This window comes from Rana temporaria, chromosome 4 (genome assembly GCF_905171775.1).
Source record: "Rana temporaria chromosome 4, aRanTem1.1, whole genome shotgun sequence".
Lineage (NCBI taxonomy): Eukaryota > Metazoa > Chordata > Amphibia > Anura > Ranidae > Rana > Rana temporaria.
Window position 1 is genome coordinate 163,253,617 of NC_053492.1, and position 23,572 is coordinate 163,277,188.

The window sequence follows — 23,572 nt, forward strand, 5'->3', positions numbered from 1 at the left end:
TGATTTACATTGAATAATATGTAAATCAGCGAGATACGCAAATTCACGAATGTACGCGGACCCAACGCAGTGTTGTTACGGCGTTTCCGTAGCGGCTTTCCCGGCGTATACTTACCCCTGCTTCTATGAGGCGCAGCCAATGTTAAGTATAGCCGTCGTTCCTGCTTCGATTTTGAATTTTTTTACGTCGTTTGCGTACGCCGATTCAGAAACCTGCGCGTCGCAAGTTACGCTCACGTCGAAACCACTGACGTCCTAGTGACGTCAGTGGGAGCAATGCACGCCGGGAAATTTCACGGACGGCGCATGCTCATTTAAATCGGTGCGGGAACGCGCCTGAGTAATAAGTACACTCCCCCTAGCTGCGGAATTTGAATTCCGCCGGGGGATTTGCAAAACGCCGCCGCAAGTTTAGAGGTAAGTGGTTTGTGAATTACCCACTTGCCTCTCAAACTTGCGGCAGGGTATCTTAAATCAGATAGATCACGCGGATCTAAAGATCCGCTGATCTACCTGAATCTAGCCCTTTATCTTTCAAATAGTGTTTCCCAGTGCTAAAACTTTCATCCAAATCATAAATTGCTGCATTTGTGGATTTATTTAACCTTTTTTGGTTAATTCTCCTTTAAGGGGGTGTAGCAGGAGGCGTGTCCTATGCCTACATGCGTTTGCTAGTAGGTGTCCCTCATTCTCATCTCAAAATGTTGGGAGGTATGCATCAGCAACAGTGATCCTGATCATCACCACACCAGTGCAGTGTTGTCTCTGGTGGGCTGTAACAACCCTGGCCTATTTGCATTGATTATATTTCAGCTTGTTGCCTGGAGCAATCCTTTGCCTGTTTGCTTACCGTGCCTCTGCCTTTGGTCTGAACGTACCCATCTGCATGTCTGACTTAATATGTTCCTATGAGACACCAGTCCCAGCCATCCCCTGCAGACAACTGTACTCCTGGAACCACAAGAACTCTCTTGTCCTTTCTTTCCTTAGCCTCCTGTACTTCCTGACCACTGAACAGGGCATTACTGTGGGCAGTCATGTACCAGTAGGCAAGGCTTGCTTGGCTTATAGGAACTGGGACTGCTATCGGTTACACAACACTAATCTATATTTCCTGATCAATCATATACAGGCGACCATTACAGTACCTTGGTTTTGATACAATTTATGTGTGTTGTAGCAGTGGCCTGTCCATATGGGGCACAAAGGCTAATCTACATGCAGGGCACCAGATGCATGGATTCCACTGGGAGTTTTTTTTTTTTTTTAGAAGCACATGATTAGAGCCTAATGCCGCGTACACACGGTTGGAATTTCCGACAACAAATGTTCGATGTGAACTTGTTATCGGAAAATCCGACTGTGTGTTTGCTCCATCGGACATTTTCTGTTGGAATTTCCGACAACAAATGTTTGAGAGCTGGTTCTCAAATTTTTTGACAACAAAAGTTGTTGTCAGAAATTCCGATCATGTGTAGCTAATTCCAACGCACAAAATTCCAGGCATGCTCTGAATCAAGCAGAAGAGCCACACTGCCTATAGAACTTCATTTTTCTCAGCTCATCGTACGTCTTGTACGTCACCGTGTTCTTGACGTTCGGAATTTCCGACAACATTTGTGTGACCATGTGTATGCAAGACAAGTTTGAGCCAACATCCGTTGGAAAAAAATCCATGGTTTTGTTGTCGGAATGTCCGATCGTGTGTACGCGGCATAATACTCTAATTGCCATCAACAAGGGGTGGGCTCTGCGCACCCTGTTGTGTGACAATGTGTGACATGAGCAAATTAATATTCGCTATTGTCTTCCTGCTTCTCCTCCCAGCCAATCCCTGCTCAGGAAGCAGGTCCTGAGACCCGATTGGACGAGAGAAGGAGCAAACCTATTGGCCGCTGAGGAGGAGGAGAGAGGAGCTGTAGGGGAAGCCGTCATGAAGCTGAGGAAGTAGGAAATGTAGAGGTCCGCTGCCTGGAGGAAGCCACGACCTAGATGGGGTAAGTGTGGGGACCAATTGATTGACTGACCTGAGGGAGGGTGCGAGAGACCCACCTGACCGCCAGAGATGGGGGTTGGCTATGGATGGATTGCCCCCACCCCCCAAAAACATATACCATCAGCCCCCATACTCGGGAGGAGTAGTAGAATGTGTTTTGAGTGGTATTTCTTAGTATGCCCATCCATACTGTGTGTGAGAAATATCTTACTAAATTGACAACTTTGTGTGAAAAAAAATCATTTTCTTTCTGCATTTTCCAAAAATTGGTGACAAAAAAAGATATTTTGAAAGATTCACCATGCCTTTCATAAAATACCTTGGAGCATTCGCTTTCCAGATTGGGTACTTCTTGTGCTCCAGGACCTCCAAAACGTGATAGGTAGTTAGGAAATTAGGGCCTGATCCACAAAAGGGATACGCCGGCGTATCTACTGATACGCCGTCGTATCCCTGTTTCTATCTATGGAACTGATCCACAGAATCAGTTTCTCATAGATAGGCAGAAGATCCGACATGTGTAAGGGACTTACACTGTCGGATCTTAGGATGCAGTACCTCAGTCGCCGCTGGGGGCATTTCTCGTCGAAATCCAGCGTCGGGTATGCAAATTAGCACTTACGGAGATCCACAAAACTATTAAGCTTCGTTTTTTCTCTGTAAGTATTAGTTTGCCATCGCAAAATTAGGGCTGCTTTTACAAAGTGTAAAGTTAGTACACCATGTAAAAGTAGACCCTACTGTAAAAGTAGTCCCGCGACGCTGTCAATTTTTTTTTTTATTATTTTTTTTTCCCGCCGCATCTCTTTTTTTTCCCGACGCAACTTTTTTTACACGGCGCGATTCACAAAACTCGGCGTAACGTAATTTCGCGCAATGCACGTCGGGAAAATAGCGTCGGGAGTATGCGCAGTACGTCCGGCACGGGAGCGCGCCTAATTTAAATGGGACTCGCCCCATTAGATTAGGAACGCCTTGCGCCGGACGGATTTCAGTTACACCGCTCAGAATTTCTAGGTAAGTGCTTTGTGGATCGGGCACTTAGGTAGAGATTTTGCGGCAGTGTAACTTAAATGGCAAAAGTTTTTGTGGATCAGGCCCTTAATGTATAATTTGCCCTGCCATTGACCACCAATTAGGGGGTTTGAATAGTACTACAGCTGTGCACCAATGCAAAGGGTTGGGTATTGTGTTCTCTGACAGCAGTGCATGGTTTATTTTTGTGGTTTAACATCTATGGGAGGGTTATTATTGCATTCCATAAAACCAGTGCTGGGGTTATTATTTCATTTATTGATACCCATGCGCGGTATAGTATTGCTGCCACTGACACTAATGATGGGGGTTATTATTGCATCTGACACCAGTGCAGGGATTATTACTGTGTGCAGTAGCAGCAATGCTAGGAATTGTTATTGCTAATGCTGACAACAATGCTGGAGGTTATTATTGCATCCACTGACACCAATGCTGGGCCTAATATTGTGTGCACTGATACCAATGCTGGGGGTTTTAATTGTGGGAAATATTATAATATGACTACGCAATGTAAAGCTGATGTTTCATCAGAAAACCTTTCACCTAACAAGTCAGCTGGAAGTGTAATCAATACTGTATGTTTGTCATGTCAACTTATACTGAAATGTAAACTTTCCCTTTTTTTTCAAAATCACCTCAAGGTTGTGTTAATTCATTGGTTTATCTCAATTTACGCCTTCAGTACTTATGGTATAAAAGAAGAAAACATTGATTCAATAAATCAGTACAGCTTTAGTTTCTTTGTAAAGTGCGTACTCTGTGATATCACCTAAACCCAGGGACGGACTGACCATTCTGTCTCTCGGGCACGGCGCCGAGGGCCCCATGCCACTAGGGGGCCCCATCAGGGTTGCAAAACTCAGTAAAACCAGTGACAGTATGTAAAAATCTGTGTTTTAAAAAAAAAAATCCCAAGATTATAGCTGCCCCGCCTCTCCAGTACCTTTTCAGTGTGTGTATGTGTATTCTGTGTGTATGTATACTGTGTGTTTATAACAGTGTTTTTCAACTCCAGTCCTCAAGGCGCACCAACAGGTCATGTTTTCAGGTTTTCCATTATTTTGCACAGGTGATTTGATCAGTTTCACTGCCTTAGTAATCACCACAGCTGTTTCATCTAAGGGAAATCCTGAAAACATGACCTGTTGGGGCGCCTTGAGGACAGGAGTTGAGAAACACTGGTGTATACTGTGTGTGTGTATTGTGTGTCTGTGTGTGTATACTGTGTATGTATACTGTATGTGTGTATACTGTGTGGCCCCATAATCTCTTGCCTGGGGGCCCCATGAGTTGCCAGTCTGCCCCTACCTAAACCTACTCCACCAGACAATATCCCTAACAGTACTTGGCCAGGAGAGACAGGAGGATGCCTCTTAAACAATTATATAGGTGGCAGGGGGAACATATATTCTGTTAGAGCTTTCTCTCTGTCTTCCACTTTTCCCTATCTGATGGTCTCCAGGAGCATGGCCAAGCTCTTTCTGGACCTTGTCTGGTGGTAAGTACTGAGTGAGTTACTATATAATTGTGAATGTATGGGAAAATGTACTGCATAAGCTGTTTAACTGATGAAGGAGTCGAACATAATTTCTCATGCACTTCGTTCAGGATGTAAAGGACTGAAGGTTCCATTTCATGTGATAACGTGGCTGATGCAGATTCCATGCATACCGTTATTATTTGTAGAAAACTGTTCCAATAAAAATTACATTTACTGCAGCTTCTGTTACATGTTAGATATGGCTATTTTTAAATCTATACTGTTGGATAGATAAAGGAAGGCAGCTTTTGTTCCCAGTTATAGTAGCAGGTTACAATATAAGCCCATGGTTGGGAACCTATCGATCACAATCTACCTGCCGATCGAGGACAGGTGATGGGAAGATCATGTTGGCATCCCTGTATTGGCAAACCTCAGCCTAAGGTGTTCCTCCTCCACCTGCAGAGGTGCAAGGACGCAATGAAGTCAGGCATGTTCGGACACATTCCTGAAATTGCCTAAGCTCTGCCACCAGGAAGCTGTCAAATCCAACAGCCAATCCTTGAGCAGTGGAGGCATAACTGAGGTGGGTTCAGACTCTTGTCCAAACCCACCTGAGCTCATCCCCTGCTCGCACTGTGCTGATTCTGACTTTCCTCTACAGTCCATACATGGTGCTTCTGGGTGACATCACATCATGTGGGTTGAATGAAAGGGGGTGACCAGCAGGGATCAGTGTGCCAGAACAGGTAGATCTGTCACAGAAGCTTCTCTGTGCATGTAGAAACTGCCTCTGTACCATAAACTATTGCACACAGTACTGTGTCCCCTTGACCCCCCCCCCCCATGTAGCATACCCTCCTGAACCCCCTGTAATATGCTGTCCTGACCCCCCTGTATCATCTGACCCCCAGTACAATACCATTTGGACCCCACTGTACCCTTCTGACCCCCCATCCTCTGCCCTGCTGATCCTCTATCCTCTGCCCTGCTGACCCCAATCCTCATCCTACCAACCCCTGTCCACATCCCTACTGACCCCTGTTCCCAAACCTACTGACCCCCTGTACTCTGCCATGCTGGCTTCTGTCCTCTGCCCTGCTAACCCCTGTCCCCTGGCCTGCTGATCCCTGTACAGTGCCCTACATACTAATGACCTCTGTAAACTGCTCTATATACTATGACCTCTGGAATTTTCCATACATTCTACTGATCTCTTTACACTGCAACATATCCTACTGACCTCTGTACACTGCCCAATATCCTACTGACTTCTGTACACTACAAGACATCACACTGGCCTCTGCACACTGCCCTACATCTCACTGTCCTCTGTACACTGAAGTACATCCTGCTCAGCTTTGTGCACTTTCCTACTTCCTACTGACCTCTGTACACTGCCCCTCAAACTACTGACCTCTATACACCACCCTACATACTACTGACCTTTTTACACTGCCCTACATACTACTGACCTTTGTATACTGCCCTATATACTGCGGATCTCTGTACACTGCCTTTTAAACTGTTGACCTCTGTACACTTCTCTGCATACTACTGACCCCTGTACACTGTCCTACATGCTACTGACATCTGTACAAAAGTTCAGCCTGAACATCGCCTGTTTGCCGAACACCCGAATTTGAAGTGTATTTGGCCAGGGCTGTCTTAATGAGAGGGCACACCTGAGCACTGCCCAGGGGCCCCAGCTGCATGGGGGGCCCCTGCACTTTCCCCAAAGCAGCTGGTCCTTGAGCCCACGCTGCCTCGAAATTGGGGGCCCCATAATGGCACTGAGAGTGATAGATACACAGGGGAGGCAGTCTGCCTCCTACCTACTTGATGTCTGTTTACCTACACTGTCATCATTGTAGGGGCCCCAGAGCAATACTTTGCCCAGGAGCCCATGATGCTATTAAGACGGCCCTGCGTTTGGCAGGTGGCATCCATGGAGTTGTCGATCCATCCATTGTCCCAACCGCTCGCTGAGGGACCCAATACCAGAAACTATTGGTCTGCCATATAAAGGATGAAGACCCTTATGAACTTTAGGGAGGTGATGAAAAATAGGTACAATATGATTTTCTGGAACTAGAACCTGTGCTTCATTGGGTGTGAATGCCCCTAAGCTTGCCCCTTGATTTATTACATTTATTAAAGTTGTTTAACATTCATTTGTGGAGTTGCTTTTAAGTGAAGCATAGATATCAGTCTTGTTCAATTGTCTAAGGGCCTCATCCCTATATGTAGCGCTATCCAAAACAACCACTGCCCCTCCTTAATCCGCATTGCGGATCATAATGATTTCATCCTCCATATATACTTTTAAGGCTGACCTCTCTGTGCGTGAAAGATTGTCCTCCCTAAAATGAGATTGAAACAATGTGTGTGTGGCTAAATAAAATAGATCCCTCTCTACCAATCTCTGGAACTTATCCATATCAGGGCTGCGAGACTGTATGGGATACAAATCTGATGGTACATAGAAAGTAACTCTCTGGGTGCCAACCCCACCAGTCTCATGTCCCGACAGGATCGGTTGTTCAAATAACAAATTCTCCATGTCAACAACTGCACAATTCTCCCTGAAGTAAAAAACGTTATTGTTAGTAGATTGTACATCAATATCTTCATCATCCATGTGTATATCTGCATCTTAATTAAAATAATTCAAGAAAAGTCCAATGTGAGCTTTTGGTCAGAAATTCCGACCGCGTGTAGGCTCCATCAGAATTTTTCTGGTTCTCAAATTTTTCGGTATGAATCTTTAGAGGGAACTCCATGCACAATTAAAAAAAAAACGGCATTGGGTTCTCCCTCCAAGAGCATACCAGGGCCTTCGGCCTGGTATGGATTTTAAGGGAAACCCCCACGCCATTTTTTTTAGGTGTGGGGATCCCCTTAAAATCCATACTGGACTCAAGGGCCTGGTAGGCTCTTGGAGGAGGAACCCATGCCGTATTTTTTTACATTGTGCTTGGAGTTCCCTCTGAAGATTCATATCAGTGCCTGGTATTGTCGTGATCAAAGTCTGAGCTGGTGCTGCCTTAATAAATTACTTTAAAAACCTGTGTTTTATTTTTTACACTTTATTTTTAGGTGAATGGGTAGGGGTACAATGTACCCAATACTCATTCACATAGGGTGGGGGGCCGGGATCTGGGGGCCTCTTTGTGAAAGGAGGCTTCCAGAATCCGATAAGCTTCCCGCCCACAGACCCTGACAATCAACATCCATGGTTGTCAGGAAGAGGCCCTTTTCCTCATCAACATGGGGACAAGGTGCTTTGGGTTGGGTTGCGCCCTCCCTGCCCCAAAGCACCCACCCCCCATGTTGAGGGCATGCGGCCTGGTACGGTTCAGGAGGAGGGGCACTCGCTCGTCCCCACCCCCTTTCCTGACCTGCCAGGCTTTGTGAACGGATAAGGGTCTGATATGTATTTTGGGGGGGACCACCACACAGTTTTTTCAGCGTAGGGGTTTCCCTTAAAATTCATACCAGACCGAAGGGCTTGGTATGCTCTTGAAAGGGGAACCCATGCTGTTTTTTTTTTATTTGACATGGAGTTCTCCTTCAAGATTATCAGAGCACAAGTCGCATGCCAAAGTTGGATCAGTTAAGACAGCGATGCGACTTTGATCCAACAGTGATATTCAATGGCTAAAGTAGGATCAAAGTCAGACCAAAGTAGTGCAGGGACTACTTTGAAGTCGGCACGACTTGAAGTCATGATAATATGAATGATTGTCATTGGAAATCATGAAGAACGACTTGTCATACGACTTTGTAGTCTCAAGTCGTGGGACAAGTTGTACAAGTGTGAAAGGGGCCTAAGTAAGAAGCCCTGGATATTTGCACACCCAGGAGCGCAACGAATCTTTGGCACTTGCATCACACTCCTTAATCTCCTTAAACCCCAGGATTGCAAATATGGGAACAAGGTATACTGTATCTGCTAATTTTAGTTTGTTCACAATTAGGCAGACTAATGCCAGACTAGTGTCAATTGTACAATGACAGTGTATTTTTTTAGCACTGTATTAGTGTCACTGGTCCCCAAAAAGTGTCAGTTAGTGTCCGAATGGCCGCCGCAATATCGCAGTCACACTATAATTCGCTGACCTCCACCATTACTAGTAAAAAAGAAAGAAATATAATGAATAAATATATCCCATAGTTTGTAGATGCTATAACTTTGCGCAAACCAATCAATATACGCTTATTGGGGTTTTATTTACTAAAAATATGTAGCAGAATACATATTGGCCTTAATTTATGAAGATATTAGATTTTTTTTATTTTTTTATTATTGTATATGTTTTGTAGCAGTAAAGTAATTTGATTTTTTTAATTGCCGGTCTTTATTTGTTTATAGCGCAAAAAGAAAAACTGCAGAGATGATCAAATACCACCAAAAGAATGATCTGTTTGTGGGAAAAAAATGTCATACATTTTATTTGGGTACAGCTTTCCACGACCGCGTAATTGTCAGTTGAACTAACGCAGTGCCGTGTCGCAAAAAATGGCCTGGTCATGAGGGGGGGTAAATCTTCCAGAGCTGAAGTGGTTAATATTAGGTACTTACTTTCAATGTACAAAGAAATATTATCAGCAAAGGGCATGGTGGATATATGCACATAAACATGGATATATATAATTATTAATAGAGATATCTCCAAATGAATGTTGCAGCTAAATTCAGCTGCAGAGACCCCTGAGAATGATGCAGCGTCTGTCTTTCTGTCAAAAACCCGAAGACAGGATCTGCAGTCATGGGGAGATCCTCCAACTGTTGTCCATCCAGGCTGAAAAGCAGCTTCTCATCAACTGAAGCCTCGTACACACGACCAAGGAACTCGACGGGCGAAACACATAGTTTTCCTTGTTGAGTTCCTTGTTAGGCTGTCGAGGAACTCGACAAGGCAAGTTTCTCCATTCCCGTCGAGGAAATAGAGAACTTGCTCTCTTTTTGGCTCGTTGAGTTTCTCGACAGTTTCCTCGACGAAAATGTACACACGACCGGTTTCCTCGACAAAGAAATTTCTCCCAGCAAGTTTCTTGCTGGTTTTTGCCGAGAAACTCGGTCGTGTGTATGAGGCCTGAAACTGTGGTGTGGCACTGGAACTCAGAGTCAGCCTAGCCACTCTGCACTTTAGTCCTTCCCAAATAGTTTCTAATCTGACATGTAAGCTAAAACTAGTTATAGAATCCCAGACCAGAATGGATGGGGTTAACCAATATAACAGGAGATAAATATAATCTATATTAAATTAAACAGGTTCACCTACCAGTATTTTGAAAGGAGACCACTTTGAATACAATAGCACAGACCTAGTTATCTAGTTAGCAAAAATAACAAGGACAGAGAATACAGTATATGCCACTTGTCATGAGGATTTAAATGTACGCTAAGCAAGCTGCAGTTAAACTGTTAAATCATAGCTATACATGCATAATAGTCCCTTCTGGCTTAGGATTTAACGGCATTAACAGGACTGGCTGAAACTTTATCTCTCTCTCCATTTCACCTTCTGGGGTTTCAAAGCCAACAACCCAGGGCCAGGAAGTGCATGCATAATATATTTAGAGGCATTTACAGATTTAGACAGTAGAGAGCGCCATATACCTACAATAGCAACAATAGTTATATTTGACCATCCAATCTAAGCGTACTTAAAAAATCTCCTTTCATGTTGTGTGTGCTGCCTGTCTGCTGACCATAAGGGATGAGCTTGATGTTCGGGCTGAACATAAGTTTGACTTGAACATTGGGTGTTCGCCCATTTGCAGAACAGCGAACATTATGGGGTGTCGCGAGAAATTAGAGTGATGCGGAACGCCCCATAATGCCCTGCAAGATTGCAGTGCATTACTGTATGATGATTACCAAAGCAAGCACTTGACCTGCATGCTTTGGCCAATCACAGCACACTCTGCTTAGAGAGCCACAATTGGCCAATCATGGCTCTGGGGGACTAAGTCCAAGCCCCACATTATATAAGGCTGCTTACACGGCGGCCGTGTGTAGTGTTGTTGGTGTGGAAAGAGAGATAGCTTGAGTTAGATTAAGCAGACAGGTTATTCAGTTAGTGGCGGTATATTTGATATATATATATATATATATATATATATATATATATAGTCAGTCTAGTGCAGTGTTTCCCAACTCCAGTCCTCAAGGCACACCAACAGGTCATGTTTTCAGGATTTCCCTCAGATGAAACGGCTGTGGTAATTACTAAGGCAGTGAAACTGATAAAATCACCTGTGCAAAATAATGGAAAGCCTGAAAACATGACCTGTTGGTGTGCCTTGAGGACTGGAGTTGGGAAACACTGGTCTAGTGCATATATACATATATATATATATATATATATATATATATATATATATATATATATATATATATATATATATATATATATATATATATATATATATATATATACTCTGCATTTAGCATATACTTTATATTCAGTGTTTACTCTATATTCAGTCAGTGCAGACAGTGTTTTTTATATATATATATATATATATATATATATATATATATATATATATATATATATATATATATATATATAGTATCTAACAAAAGTGAGTACACCCCTTACATTTTTGTAAATATTTTATTATATCTTTTCATGTGACAACACTTAAGAAACAACACTTTACTACAATGTAAAGTAGTGGGTGTACAGCTTGTATAACAGTGTAAATTTGCTGTCCCCTCAACATAGTCAGCACACAGCCATTAATGTCTAAACCACTGGCAACAAAAGTAAGTACACCCCTGATTGAATATGTCCAAAAAGGCCCCATTAGCCATTTTCCTTCCCCGATGTCATGTGACTTGTTAGTGTTACAAGGTCTTGGGTGTAAATGGGAAGCAGGTGTGTTAAATTTGGTGTTTTTGCTCTTAGGCTGGGTTCACACTGGTGCCACAAATACTCCGACAAATACTCTATAAAGTAAAATAGCATTATTTATAACCATATTAATTATATTCTAACAGGGAAAGGCATAGAGGCCCACCCCAGGTACTTACATAAAGAGGGTACACAGAGGTATGGCGTGTATGGAAAACAAGGCCAAAATGGTAGTCTGTCTCTGTCTCTGCTGTCTTTGGAATTTCTCTTATACCACATTCCATGGTAATCTGGATGCGGTTCACATTTCTATCCGTTATATATCTGCACAGAGCCTTCTGACCTTTATGATCTTTTTAGATATACACTATTCTCTGTTGCTTTTACCAGTATAATATTATACTCTGACTAAATTTTATTTACTCTAGACCTCTTCTGGCAGTCACCTCTGGCTCAGCACTTTATTCTACCTTGAAATCTAGCAACCTGAGGCCCATGTATATGTCTTTTTTTTTTTGGGGGGGGGGGGTTCGGTGTGTGTGCACCCAGCCAGCATGCGGCTCCATTACCTCAGCTCCCTGGACAGACTACCATTTTGGCCTTGATTTCCATACTTGCCATACCTCTGTGTACCCTCTGTATATAAGTACCTGGGGTGGGCCTCTATGCCTTTCCCTGTTAGCATTATTTTTAACCATATTAATTCTATTCTATTATACTTTATAGATACTTCTGAGAATCCGCCCCTGATGAGTGTCCTTTTCACACGAAACGCATCGGGAATTTAGGATGCAGACATATGTTTATATCACACCACCTACTCAGAATACCTTTTATCCATCAATTATAGTTCTACTGGTCTATATTATGTTTACTCTCCTTGCAGGTGCTGCTTTGCTGTTTTTATGTATATATATATGAACTTATTGAATGTATGAACTAATCAATTGAGACCACTACGGGGTGCTAAGTTATATATTTATGTACCTTTTGATACTCATAGCTCGCACACACAGATACATGTGTGTGTGAACATTTATGGAATTATATTTATTATAATGTCTTCTCTGTATGTGGTCGCTGTCATTGACATGTTTTATGCAATTCTTTATGATTTAATAAATATGTATTCTTATTTTTACATCCACAATGTTTACAAGCCTCATTTAAAGTCCCAAACTTCCTGCTTGATTCTTTGAACCAGGGATGGATGCACACCACATGTGTGCATCATTTTAAGTCCCAAATCTTTCCCCCTCAAAATCCATACCAGATCCTTATCCAAGCACGCAGCCTCGCCGGTCAGGAAAGGGGGTGGGGACGAGCAAGCAGCCCCCCCATTTTCCTGAACCGTACCACGCACACAGCATTACAGCGGGAGAGAGTGTTGTGTCAACATCGTAAGAAAAGAAGAGGGAAGAAGACAACGGAGAAGATCGGACCAACGCTAGTAAAAGAGCTGGAAGAAGATAGTGGAGGAGCCAGGCAGAAGGCACCGGAGATCGGGAGAAGAGAGCGGAGAGTCGGAAGAAGACCCCAAAGTCAGAAGAAGACCCTTGAAGCTGCCTAGTAAATTACTTTAAAAACCTGTGTAGTGTGTTTTTTTCTTGACACTTTTTACCCCCAGGTGAATGGGTAGGGGTACGATGTACCCCATGTTCATTCACATAGGGTGGGGGGCCAGGATCTGGGCGCCCCCTCATTAAAGGGGGCTCCCAGATTCCGATAAGCCCCCCGCCCGCAGACCCCCGACAACCAACAACCAGGGTTGTTGGGAAGAGGCCCTTGTCCTCATCAACATGGGGACAAGGTGTTTTGGAGTGGGGGGCCGCAGGGCGCCCCCCTGCCCCAAAGAACCCACCCCCCCATGTTGAGGGCATGCAGTCTGGTATGGTTTAGGAGGGGGGCGCTCGCTCGTCTTTCCTGACCGGCCAGGCTGCATGCTCGAATAAGGGTCTGGTATGGATTTTGGGGGGACCCCCACACCGTTTTTTCAGCGTAGAGGGTTCCCCTTTTAATCCATACCAGACCCACGGGCCTGGTATGCCCTTGGAAGGGGAACCCATGCCGTTTTTTTATTTAAAATTTGGCATGGAGTTCCCCCTCAAGATACATACCAAATAGTGTCTGGTATTGGCGGGGATCCAAGTCAGATCCCCATTCATTAAAAGTCCGACATATGCCAGCTTCAAGTCGCAGGGCAAAGTAGAACCAGTATCGTGTTGCACTAGTGTGAACCCAGCCTTACTCTCTTATACTGGTCACTGGAAGTGCAACATGTTACCTCATGGAAAAGAACTCCCTGAACATCTGAAAAAAAGAATTGTTGCTCTACATAAACATGGCCTAGGCTATAAGAAGATTGCCAAGACAATGAAACTGAGCTGCAGCGCGGTGGTCAAGACCATACAGCGGTTTAACAGAACAGGTTCCACTCAGAACAGGCCTTAACATGGTTGACCAAAGAAGTTGAGTGCATGTGCTCAGCGTCATATCCAAAGGTTGTCTTTGGGAAATAGATGTATGAGTGCTGCAGAGGTTGAAGGGGTGGAGGGTCAGCCAGTCAGTGCTTAGACCATATGCTGCACACTGCATCAAATTTGTCTGCATGGCTGTCGTCCCAGAAGGAAGCCTCTTCTAAAGATGATGCACAAGAAAGCATGTAAACTGTTTGCTGAAGACAAGCAGACTAAGGAAATGGATTACTGGAACTATGTCCTGTGGTCTGATGAGACCAAGATAAACTTATTTGGTTCAGATGGTTTTAAGTGTGAGTGGTGGCAACCAGATGAGGAGTACAAAGCCAAGTGCATCTTGCCTACAGTCAGGCATTGTGGTGGGAGTGTCATGGTCTGGTGCTGCATGAGTGCTGCCAGCACTGGGGATTGCTACAGTTCATTGAGGGAACCAAGAATGCCAACATGTACTGTGACTTAATAAAGCAGGGTATAATCCCCTCCCTTCGAAGACTGGGCTGTAGGGCAGTATTTCAACATGATAACGACCCCAAACACATCTCCAAGACGATCACTGCCTTGCTAAAGAAACTGAGGGTAAAGGTAATGGACTGGCCAAGCATGTCTTCAGACCAAAACCCTATTGAGCATCTCTGGGGCATCCTCAAATGGAAGGTGGAAGTGCGCAAGGTCTCTAACATCCACCAGCTTTGTGATGTCGTCATGGAGGAGTGGAAGAGGACTCCAGTAGCAACCTGTGAAGCTCTGGTGAACTCCATACCCAAGAGGGCTAAGGCAGTGCTGGAAAATAATGGTGGCCACACAAAATATTGACACTTTGGGTGCAATTTGGACATTTTCACTTAGGGTGCACTCACTTCTGTTTTCAGCGGTTTATACATTAATGGCTGTGTGTTGAGTTATTTTGAAGGGACAACAAATGTATACTGTTATACGAGCTGTACACTCACTACTTTACATTGTAGCAATGTATAAATTCTTCAGTGTTGTCACATAAAAAGATATAATAAAATATTTACAAAAATGTGAGGGGCCTACTCACTTTTGTGAGATAAACCCTCTCTCTCTCTCTCTCTCTCTCTTTCTCTCTCTCTATATATATACAGTATATATATATATATATATATATATATATATATATATATATATATATATATACACAGTATATATATATATATATATATATATATATATATATATATATATATATATATATATATATATATATATATATTAATGTAAATATATATATACACTCTGCATCCAGTGTAGCCTATATCTACAGTGCATTCTGTGGTGTACTGTTTGTAATACACCGGTGTATATCTATCTATCTATCTATCTATCTATCTATCTATCTAGATATATATATATAAATATAAATATATATATATATATATATATATATATATATATATATATATATATATATATATATATATATATATATATACTCTGCATTCAGTGTAGCATAAATATACAGTGTGCCCATCAAGATTATCTGTGAGGGATTACAGTGTTGTGGCACCACCACCACCACCCAAGGCCCAATTTTCCTGCCTCTGTTTCACAGGGCCATGTATTAACAATTTTTTATATAAAATTTCACTGCAGGGCCTGTTCCTGCACCCAACAAGAGTAACTCTGAGGGGATACAGCGTTCTTGCACCACCAACACCTAGGGCCCAATTTTTCTGCAGAGTATATAGGGCAGGCCCTATAGTATATATACTGCTGTTCAGAGTATATAGTGCCTGGGGGACTACCACACCATTTTTTGTGTATTTTTGGCATGGTAATGGACTGGGGGGGATTTTTATCTATATTGCAAGGATCCGGGAATACATTACAGCCACAAGCAGTTTTAAATTACATTTTATTCTTTAGAAATGTCATTTTGCGGTGGAATTGTTATAAACATGGGAAAAATTTGCTACTTTACAGGCACACAAAGGAGACCCACCAGGCACAATTTTTTTTAAATCGGACTTAACTGAAAAAAAAATATATATATATTTTTTTAAATGGGATATTTATTATAGCAAAAACTAAAAAATATTGTGTTTTTTTCAAAATTGTCGCTCTATTATTGTTTATAGAGCAAAAAATAAAAACCGCACAGGTGATAAAATACCACCAAAAGAAAGCTCTATGTGTAGGAAAAAAAATGTGTTTGGGAGCCACGTCGCATGACTGCGCAATTGTCATTCAAAGCATGACAGTGCCGAAAGCTGAAGTTTTGCCTGGGCAGGAAGGGGGTATATGGGCCCAGTAAGCAAGTGGTTAAAGATATCCACTTTTTCAATAGAAAAAGATTTTTCTTTCAAAGAAATTGTAGAATAATACAGGAACGTTTCTCATTACTTTGGCACTATATGTTATAATATTTCACATACCCACAGGACATATGCTAACAGCACATACATAGTAACATTGAGACAAAAGTAGAGGTGTGCGTAGTTCAGACTCAATAAAATAACACATTCCAGCATGCTCTGCCACATACATTTGACATTAATAAGAAAAGAGATAACACAACTGTATAGCTGTTGGAAATGTAGAGACTATTTCAATCTGTTTTGTGCTATATAAAGATAAGGCAGCTAGTATTTATACTGACACTGTTCACCTTGGAAAGTAGCGCACAGCAGTCATGTGATTTACTGGTCCTCGGATACAATTTAAGGATGCCTTTTGGTCCTTCTCCTCTTGCTCAGGCCTCTCCCCTAAATTTGCTTTTTTCCATGAGGGAGAGGCTGTCCACTGTTAAGATTCATAATAGATAGCCCTATCCATTGCAATGAATAAAGATTTTTTTCACACATGTTGGGAAGAATGAGAACCAAGCTCCATGGGGCCACATAGCCAAGATCTTCTAAGAGGGAATATATCACTTTGGGTTGCTTGTGACTTTTACTGTAAAATGTAAGCCCCATATTTTGGGCTTCTAAGTTTCCCAATTTGTGAGTGAGGCTGTCTATCACTTTTAAGTACAAGTAGTTAAAGCGGGAGTTTACCCAAAAATCAACTTTCTGCAGTTAGATCCAGCATACTGCTGACATCTGCAGTATGCTGGTCTTTTTTTTTGGTACTTATCGTTTTAGCTGTATTTCTTCTATGGCTCCGAGCGGGGATTACTTCCTGGTATAGGCGTTCCCGAAGACAAGCAAGTTGATTGACAGCCTTCGATAGCGCGTCACGGCTTCCGAAAATTCACACGAGTGACACTCTGCAATTTACGGCGCCTGCGCAGTCAGCTCTACACGACAGGCGCAGGCGCCGTAAACAGCCAAGTGTCACCTCGGCTGTTTTTAGAAGCCGTGACGCGCTATCGAAGGCCGTCAATCAACTTGCTTGCCTTCAGGAACGCCCATTCCCCGCAGGATTCCCCGCTCAGAGCCATAGAACAAATACTGCTAAAACGATAAGTACCAAAAAAAAAAAAAAAAAGACCAGCATACTGCAGATGTCAGCAGTATGCTGGATCTAACTGCAGAAAGTTGATTTTTGGGTGAACTCCTGCTTTAAAATTGGGAGACAGCAAGAGGAAAACAAAGTATGATTTATACAAGAATAGCAGATATTTTACCTCTTGATATACTAATTTAATTTTCTCTGTAGGTAATCTTTCCTTTTGCATTTTTGCCGAATGCAACCACTTATTTTTAAGCTCCACAGTGTGCTTCAAACACTAGAAGCTAACACCAGGTGCAAAAAAAGTGAGCACACATAAAAGTGACTTGCACAAAAAAGTGCACATGCTGTACACTTGATCCTCCTCCTAAGAAAAAGGACCCTGGCCCTGATATCCCAGGGCACAAGACTCCTGACAGGAACTGGGGTACTTGTAGTCCACCTGGTCAAAAGCAGGCAGAATCCATTCTGTGGGGACCTGTCAAGGCAAGGTCCACCCAAGGGAGGGGGAGAACCTGACCAAAGGGCCATGTGTCCTCCCTCCCTCTCAAGACTTTCAAGGCAAGTCTGAGGTCCTACACCTTACTAGTCAGAGGTGAGTCATGGTACATAGTGCTGTGCAAAAAGTGCAAAAATAAAGAGGGTAAGTGCTTTGGGTGCCAAAGTGCAAGACAATGGCTAGCCTTCTGACCAGTATACAAAATACCCCTAGTCCCAGGCAAAAGTACGATCCCTACCAGAAAGCAATAATACTTAGGTAAAGCTTTGCCTTTAACTGGGGACAAGCCTGATAAACCAGGCCAGATTCAACATGGGAGGAAAAGAGCCCTCCCACCATACCCGCCTCATTACATCAGGAATTGCTAACCAGTTCCCCAAATTAGTGAACGGAACTAGCTTTTTGTCCCTGAAAACTGATAAGAACATTTACTACACTTGATCCTAAATAAAGGGCCAAGAAGCAATTATTATTGCATGTTATCACATTTTTCTAAATTAATGTGTTTATGATAGGCTTACTATAATCTGGTATTTGCAGTGTTCTTCAACCAGATCATAGAGCTCCTCAAACAATAGGTGTTTCTGCTTTCTATGCTTTAAATCTTTCTATACAATGCAACACATATTTAAAAAGTGAAAGTTACCAAATTAAAATACATGGGAATGATTTATTAAAAATTATTAAAAGTAATGTCTATTTTAAGGGAATGTCTACTTAGATTAGTAAAGAAAAGATTGCAAATGCTTTAATCATCCAAGAAAGTACAATTAAAAATCCTGGGCCAGATTCACAAAAGAGATACGACGGCGTATCTCCTGATACGCCGTCGTATCTCTGAGATACAATTGTCGTATCTATGTGCCTGATTCATAGAATCAGTTACGCATAGATAGCCCTAAGATCCGACAGGTGTAATTGACTTACACCGTCGGATCTTAGGCTGCAATTCTAGGCCGGCTGCTAGGTGGCGATTCCATTGCGGTTGGCGTAGAATATGCAAATGACTAGTTACGCCGATTCACGAACGTCCGCTTTGCCCGTCGCTCTAAATTTACGTTGTTTCCGTAGAGATATGCGGCGTAAAACTAAGGGTGCCCTCTAGGTGGCCTAGCCAATGTTAAGTATGGCCGTCGTTCCCCGTTGAAATTTTAAATTTCACGTTGTTTGCGTAAGTCATCCGTGAATGGCGCTGGGCGCCATTTACGTTAACGTTGAAACCAATGACGTCCTTGCGATGTCATTTAGCGCAATGCACGTCGGGAAATTTTAGGGACGGAGGATGCGCAGTACGTTCGGCGCGGGAACGCGCCTAATTTAAATGGTCCCCGCCCCATTTGAATTAGGCGGGCTTGCGCCGAGCGGATTTATGCTACGCCACTGCAAGTTTACAGGTAGGTGCTTTGTGAATTTTGTGTGCAGGTAAACAGCCCCCTGTGAGGTGTATGCTGATGGGGATTATGTGTGAGTGATAATTGTTTTAAAGGTTAATTGAATTCTATGTGCCTGGCCAGGAAATGTTAGTGGGGTGAGGTGCCGAAGAGTCTAGAAACTGGTCAAGTGATTAATTCAAGGAGATGTCATTGTTTCAGGGGGTCTGTGTTGAAGCCCCCTACTGGGAAAAGGGGAGGGCTGAAACTGTCATTGTTCTTGTAACAGTTGTAACCAGATATAAGCAGGTGAAATATGCCAAATAAAGTCAGTCTACTTGACCCTTCAAACGTAGCACGTCTCGTTTCTTGGAAGGGCGTTCGATGGGATATACCAGCGGTACCTGCATATCGCAGCTTTGCCAGGGAAAAGGACGTCTCCAACGGCGATACCCCTCACTACCAGTGGGCAGCCGTTACATTGGTGGCAGCAGTGGGATGGTCCTTTTATCCAAAGAGCAAGTGCTGATGGAGTCGCAGTACGCCAGGCTGAAAAGATCCACACTGAAAGATCTATTGGAGATTCGTGGTAGGAGCGCCAGCAACAGACCACGGAGGGAGCTGATAGCTGACCTGCTGGAGCTTGACGAAATGGATGGATCCATGGAAGGAACGGAGCCCCTTGCACCGGTCAGCAAAGAAGATGTAATTACTGGGATTGTACAGCGGAGATTATCCTTGTATCCAGAAACGTCCGTGGAACTAATCAACCAGCTGTTCCGGGAAGCAAGGGAAGAAATACAAACGAAGAGGGGACAAGAACTGGAACTGGTAAGAGCGAGACAGCCCATTACACCTGCAGTTCCTACCCCCCCACCTACTGCTACAGGAAAGAAAATACCGTTCACTGCATTTCAAAGCTTTTGTAGAAAGTGAGGAGGAAATCGATGGATATTTGGCGGACTTTGAGAGGCAGTGCTCACTACACCAGGTCCCACCCAGACCAATGGGTCACTATTTTGTCGGGGAAATTGTCGGGCAAAGCCAATGAAGCCTTTCGGGCTCTCACTCCAGAGGATATTTTACAATACCAGCAAGTTAAAAGGCGCTGCTAACCCGATATGCCGTAACGCCAGAAGCCTACGCCGGCGCTTCCGGGAGTCCAAGAAGATGGCTGTGGACTCCCACATGGAATGGGCCAACCAGTTACAAAGGGTGGCATCGCTTTGGGTCCAAGGGTGCAAGGCCAACACGGGGAGGAAGTATTGCAGCTGTTCCTAATGGAACATTTCTTCCAAGACCTGGCCGCAGACATACAAGACTGGGTACGAGAACGCCGGCCCGCTACTTAAACGAGGCGGCTCGGCTAGCAGATGAGTACGCGGAAACAAGAAAGTAAGCAGGGTACTACACGGCTGGCTCATAAGGTAGAACCGCGTACTCCAACCGTCCACCCCACGCCCAGAGTTTCGGGCTCCAGTCCCACCAGTCATCAGGGGCCTAGCAACTACCCCCGGGATTTGCCTAGGGTGACGTGCCATCACTGCAGCGAGACAGGAACATATTACTCGTTATTGTCCTTTGAGAGCTACAAATAACAATTGGAGACGCACAGAACCTAACCACAGAGGTCACTCCATCACGTCCCTCTGCGGCCCACTGCCTGGAGACCGAGGGGGGCCTGAGGAATGTCTGGGAATTTGGGATGAGGCAGACCCAATACAAGCGGCCTCTCCGGATAACCGTCAGGCATCACCGTCAGGAGGTACGAGTGAATGGACAAGTAGCACAAGGCTTAAGAGATTCCGGGACTACTATCACTCTGATTCAAAAACATCTGGTAAAGCCAGAGAACGTGTCCACTCGCCACAGTTGCCGTCCGGGTCGCAGGGGGTGCTGTATTTCACGTACCCACCACCCGGGTGCACTTAGACTGGGGAGCCGGGTCAGGAAAGACCACAGTTGGTATCATGGACAACCTACCTGCCGAGGTGGTGCTGGGCAACGACATTGGCCCTCTGACTTCGGCTTATTTACCTACACCTGCTGCTGCTTGTCCCGTGACCACCCGCGTTGCTGGAATCAACCCGCTTGCTGCTGAGAACCGGGTAAGACTACCTTCCCCGACATGTACTGTAGATCCGGCACAATATCACAGTCTAAAATGGGAATGTGACAAGTTGGCCAGTGAGAAATCAGAGATGCAACGACACTATGTCACGTATTATGAGATGTCCCGTGGCTTGAACATTGAAATGCACAAACAGGCGGAAATTGTAAAAAGATTAAATGGGATTTGCATCCAGGTGGTGCCGTATCTGTCCCAAGAGCATCAGCAACAGGTTTTGGGAGCATTGAGAGAGCAAAGCAAGTGACTGTTCCAGAATTGAATTCTATTCTTCACCTTCACCATCAGCTACCGACATGGTAAGCCAATGGGAAGGCCGACGGACTGTCCCAGGCAAACGGAACTTTTACCCTAACAGCAGACCGGACATCCCCAAGTTGATCCGAAAAGGATCAATCCGGGTCTGCCGGAGTGTTCCCCAAAGGGGGGAAGTAGTGTAACGGACACAGGCATGCTGCGAGACAGTTATAATCTTCGTGCAGGGGGACTACAAGGAACTGCATGGCTTGTCACAGTGGAAGTACCACATTGTATTCTGAGCTCAAAGGGTTAACTGGACAAGTCTCTTTCATTGCTGGAATGCTAATGAACCCTCTTTTGTGTGCAGGTAAACAGCCCCCCTGTGAGGTGTATGCTGATGGGGATTATGTGTGAGTGATAATTGTTTTAAAGGTTAATTGAATTCTATGTGCCTGGCCAGGAAATGTTAAGTGGGGTGAGGTGCCGAAGAGTCTAGAAACTGGTCCAAGTGATTAATTCAAGGAGATGTCATTGTTTCAGGGGGTCTGTGTTGAAGCCCCCTACTGGGAAAAGGGGAGGGCTGAAACTGTCATTGTTCTTGTAACAGTTGTAACCAGATATAAGCAGGTGAAATATGCCAAATAAAGTCAGTCTACTTGACCCTTCAAACGTAGCACAGGCACTTACGCTGTAAACTTGCGGTGGTGTAACGTAAATGGGATACGTTACGCCGCCGCAGCGTAACGCATTTGTATGTGAATCTGGCCCCCTGTTTTTATTTTGTTATTATATTTGCACACGGTTAGGTATTTAGACTGAACATAACTTTCCCATCTTTAACTATACTATATTAAAAAAATTATCCCTTCAATAACATGTAAGCATAAAGAACAGCGGAAATTTCTAACAAAGATTTAGTTCCTGTGATTAGTGGAAAGAGGAATAATGCCTCAGTGTTGATGTCACTGAAAGCAAAAATGCTGCATTGTTGGTATCAGTGAGAGTAATAGTGCCCCATCGTTGGTATCAGTAGGAGGAATAGTGCCCTAAGGACCAATTACAGGCACATGAAGGGCTGCAGTTTGAAATCAAAGTGCAAATATGATTTCAAGCTAAGAAATACGTTGCAACGTTAAATAAAATTTACTTTGCATAACGGTTATTAGCTTACATTCAAAATGGGCATTCTTTTAAAGACATTCTCTTACCTGTATCCTTGAGTCCAGGTGTTTTTGTGGCAAATAGCACAATAAGGACTATCGCTATTATTGTGACCAAAATAAACAGAACAATTAGGGATATTTCCAGAGAACTAAATTTTCGTTTCTTCCCCATCTGAAACAATAAAAAGGATGTAAAGGTTTCGGTTATTTTTCCCGAACTGATACATGGAATAGTTGTTTACAAAGCTGTAATAGCCAGTATACCTGTTAATATATTACACATTTAACACATATCTGGATAATTAATGAGTAATTGAAGGGCACTGTCTTGTATCTTCATTCCAATGTACAATTATGGTAATCCTCTGTAGGCTCTTGATACACTTTTTTTTATAATAGGTGCCAGTGGCATTAAAAATAAGATTTATGTAAATTATCACAGAAAATACACATGCTTAAGGTTGTACTATTTTAGCCTCACTGTTAGCAACAACAATCAAATCCAACAGTATAAGTATATTTTACTTTACTTCTTTTACTCCTACTACTATTTCTAAGAATACCATTCTAAATACCAGCAATCTATTTATTAATTTGCAATCCACAGACGAGTATGTAAGTAGTGGATAGCCTAGACACAGCCAAGGCATTTGACTGAGTAAAACAAAACTTCCTCTGGTAGACATGCAAAGGTTTGGGTTAGCCCTTAATTTCTCAGATGGCTCTGAATCATATATTTTGGACAGATGGCTCACATTAGTTTCAACAGGTGGACCTTAGACCATTTTCTTTTATCTAGAGTTACACGCCAGGGCTTTCAACCTAATTCTCTTCTGCTTGCCCTGTAGGTTAAACCATAGGCCACCATTCTGCATAATCTTTCAGATATACAAGAACT

At 43.3% G+C, this 23,572-nt stretch overlaps 1 protein-coding gene across 2 annotated transcripts in view; it reads right to left on the bottom strand.

The window, feature by feature from the left end:
• The window catches only part of SI (sucrase-isomaltase), a 318,808-nt gene extending 295,962 nt beyond the window's left edge, over window positions 1–22,846 (bottom strand). For both annotated transcript variants that reach the window (XM_040349295.1, XM_040349297.1), the window contains exon 1: window positions 22,720–22,846. In XM_040349295.1, the coding sequence (XP_040205229.1) occupies window positions 22,720–22,846 (127 nt within the window). The remainder of the gene's footprint in view (window positions 1–22,719) is intronic.
• Between the last annotated feature and the right edge of the window lie 726 nt (window positions 22,847–23,572).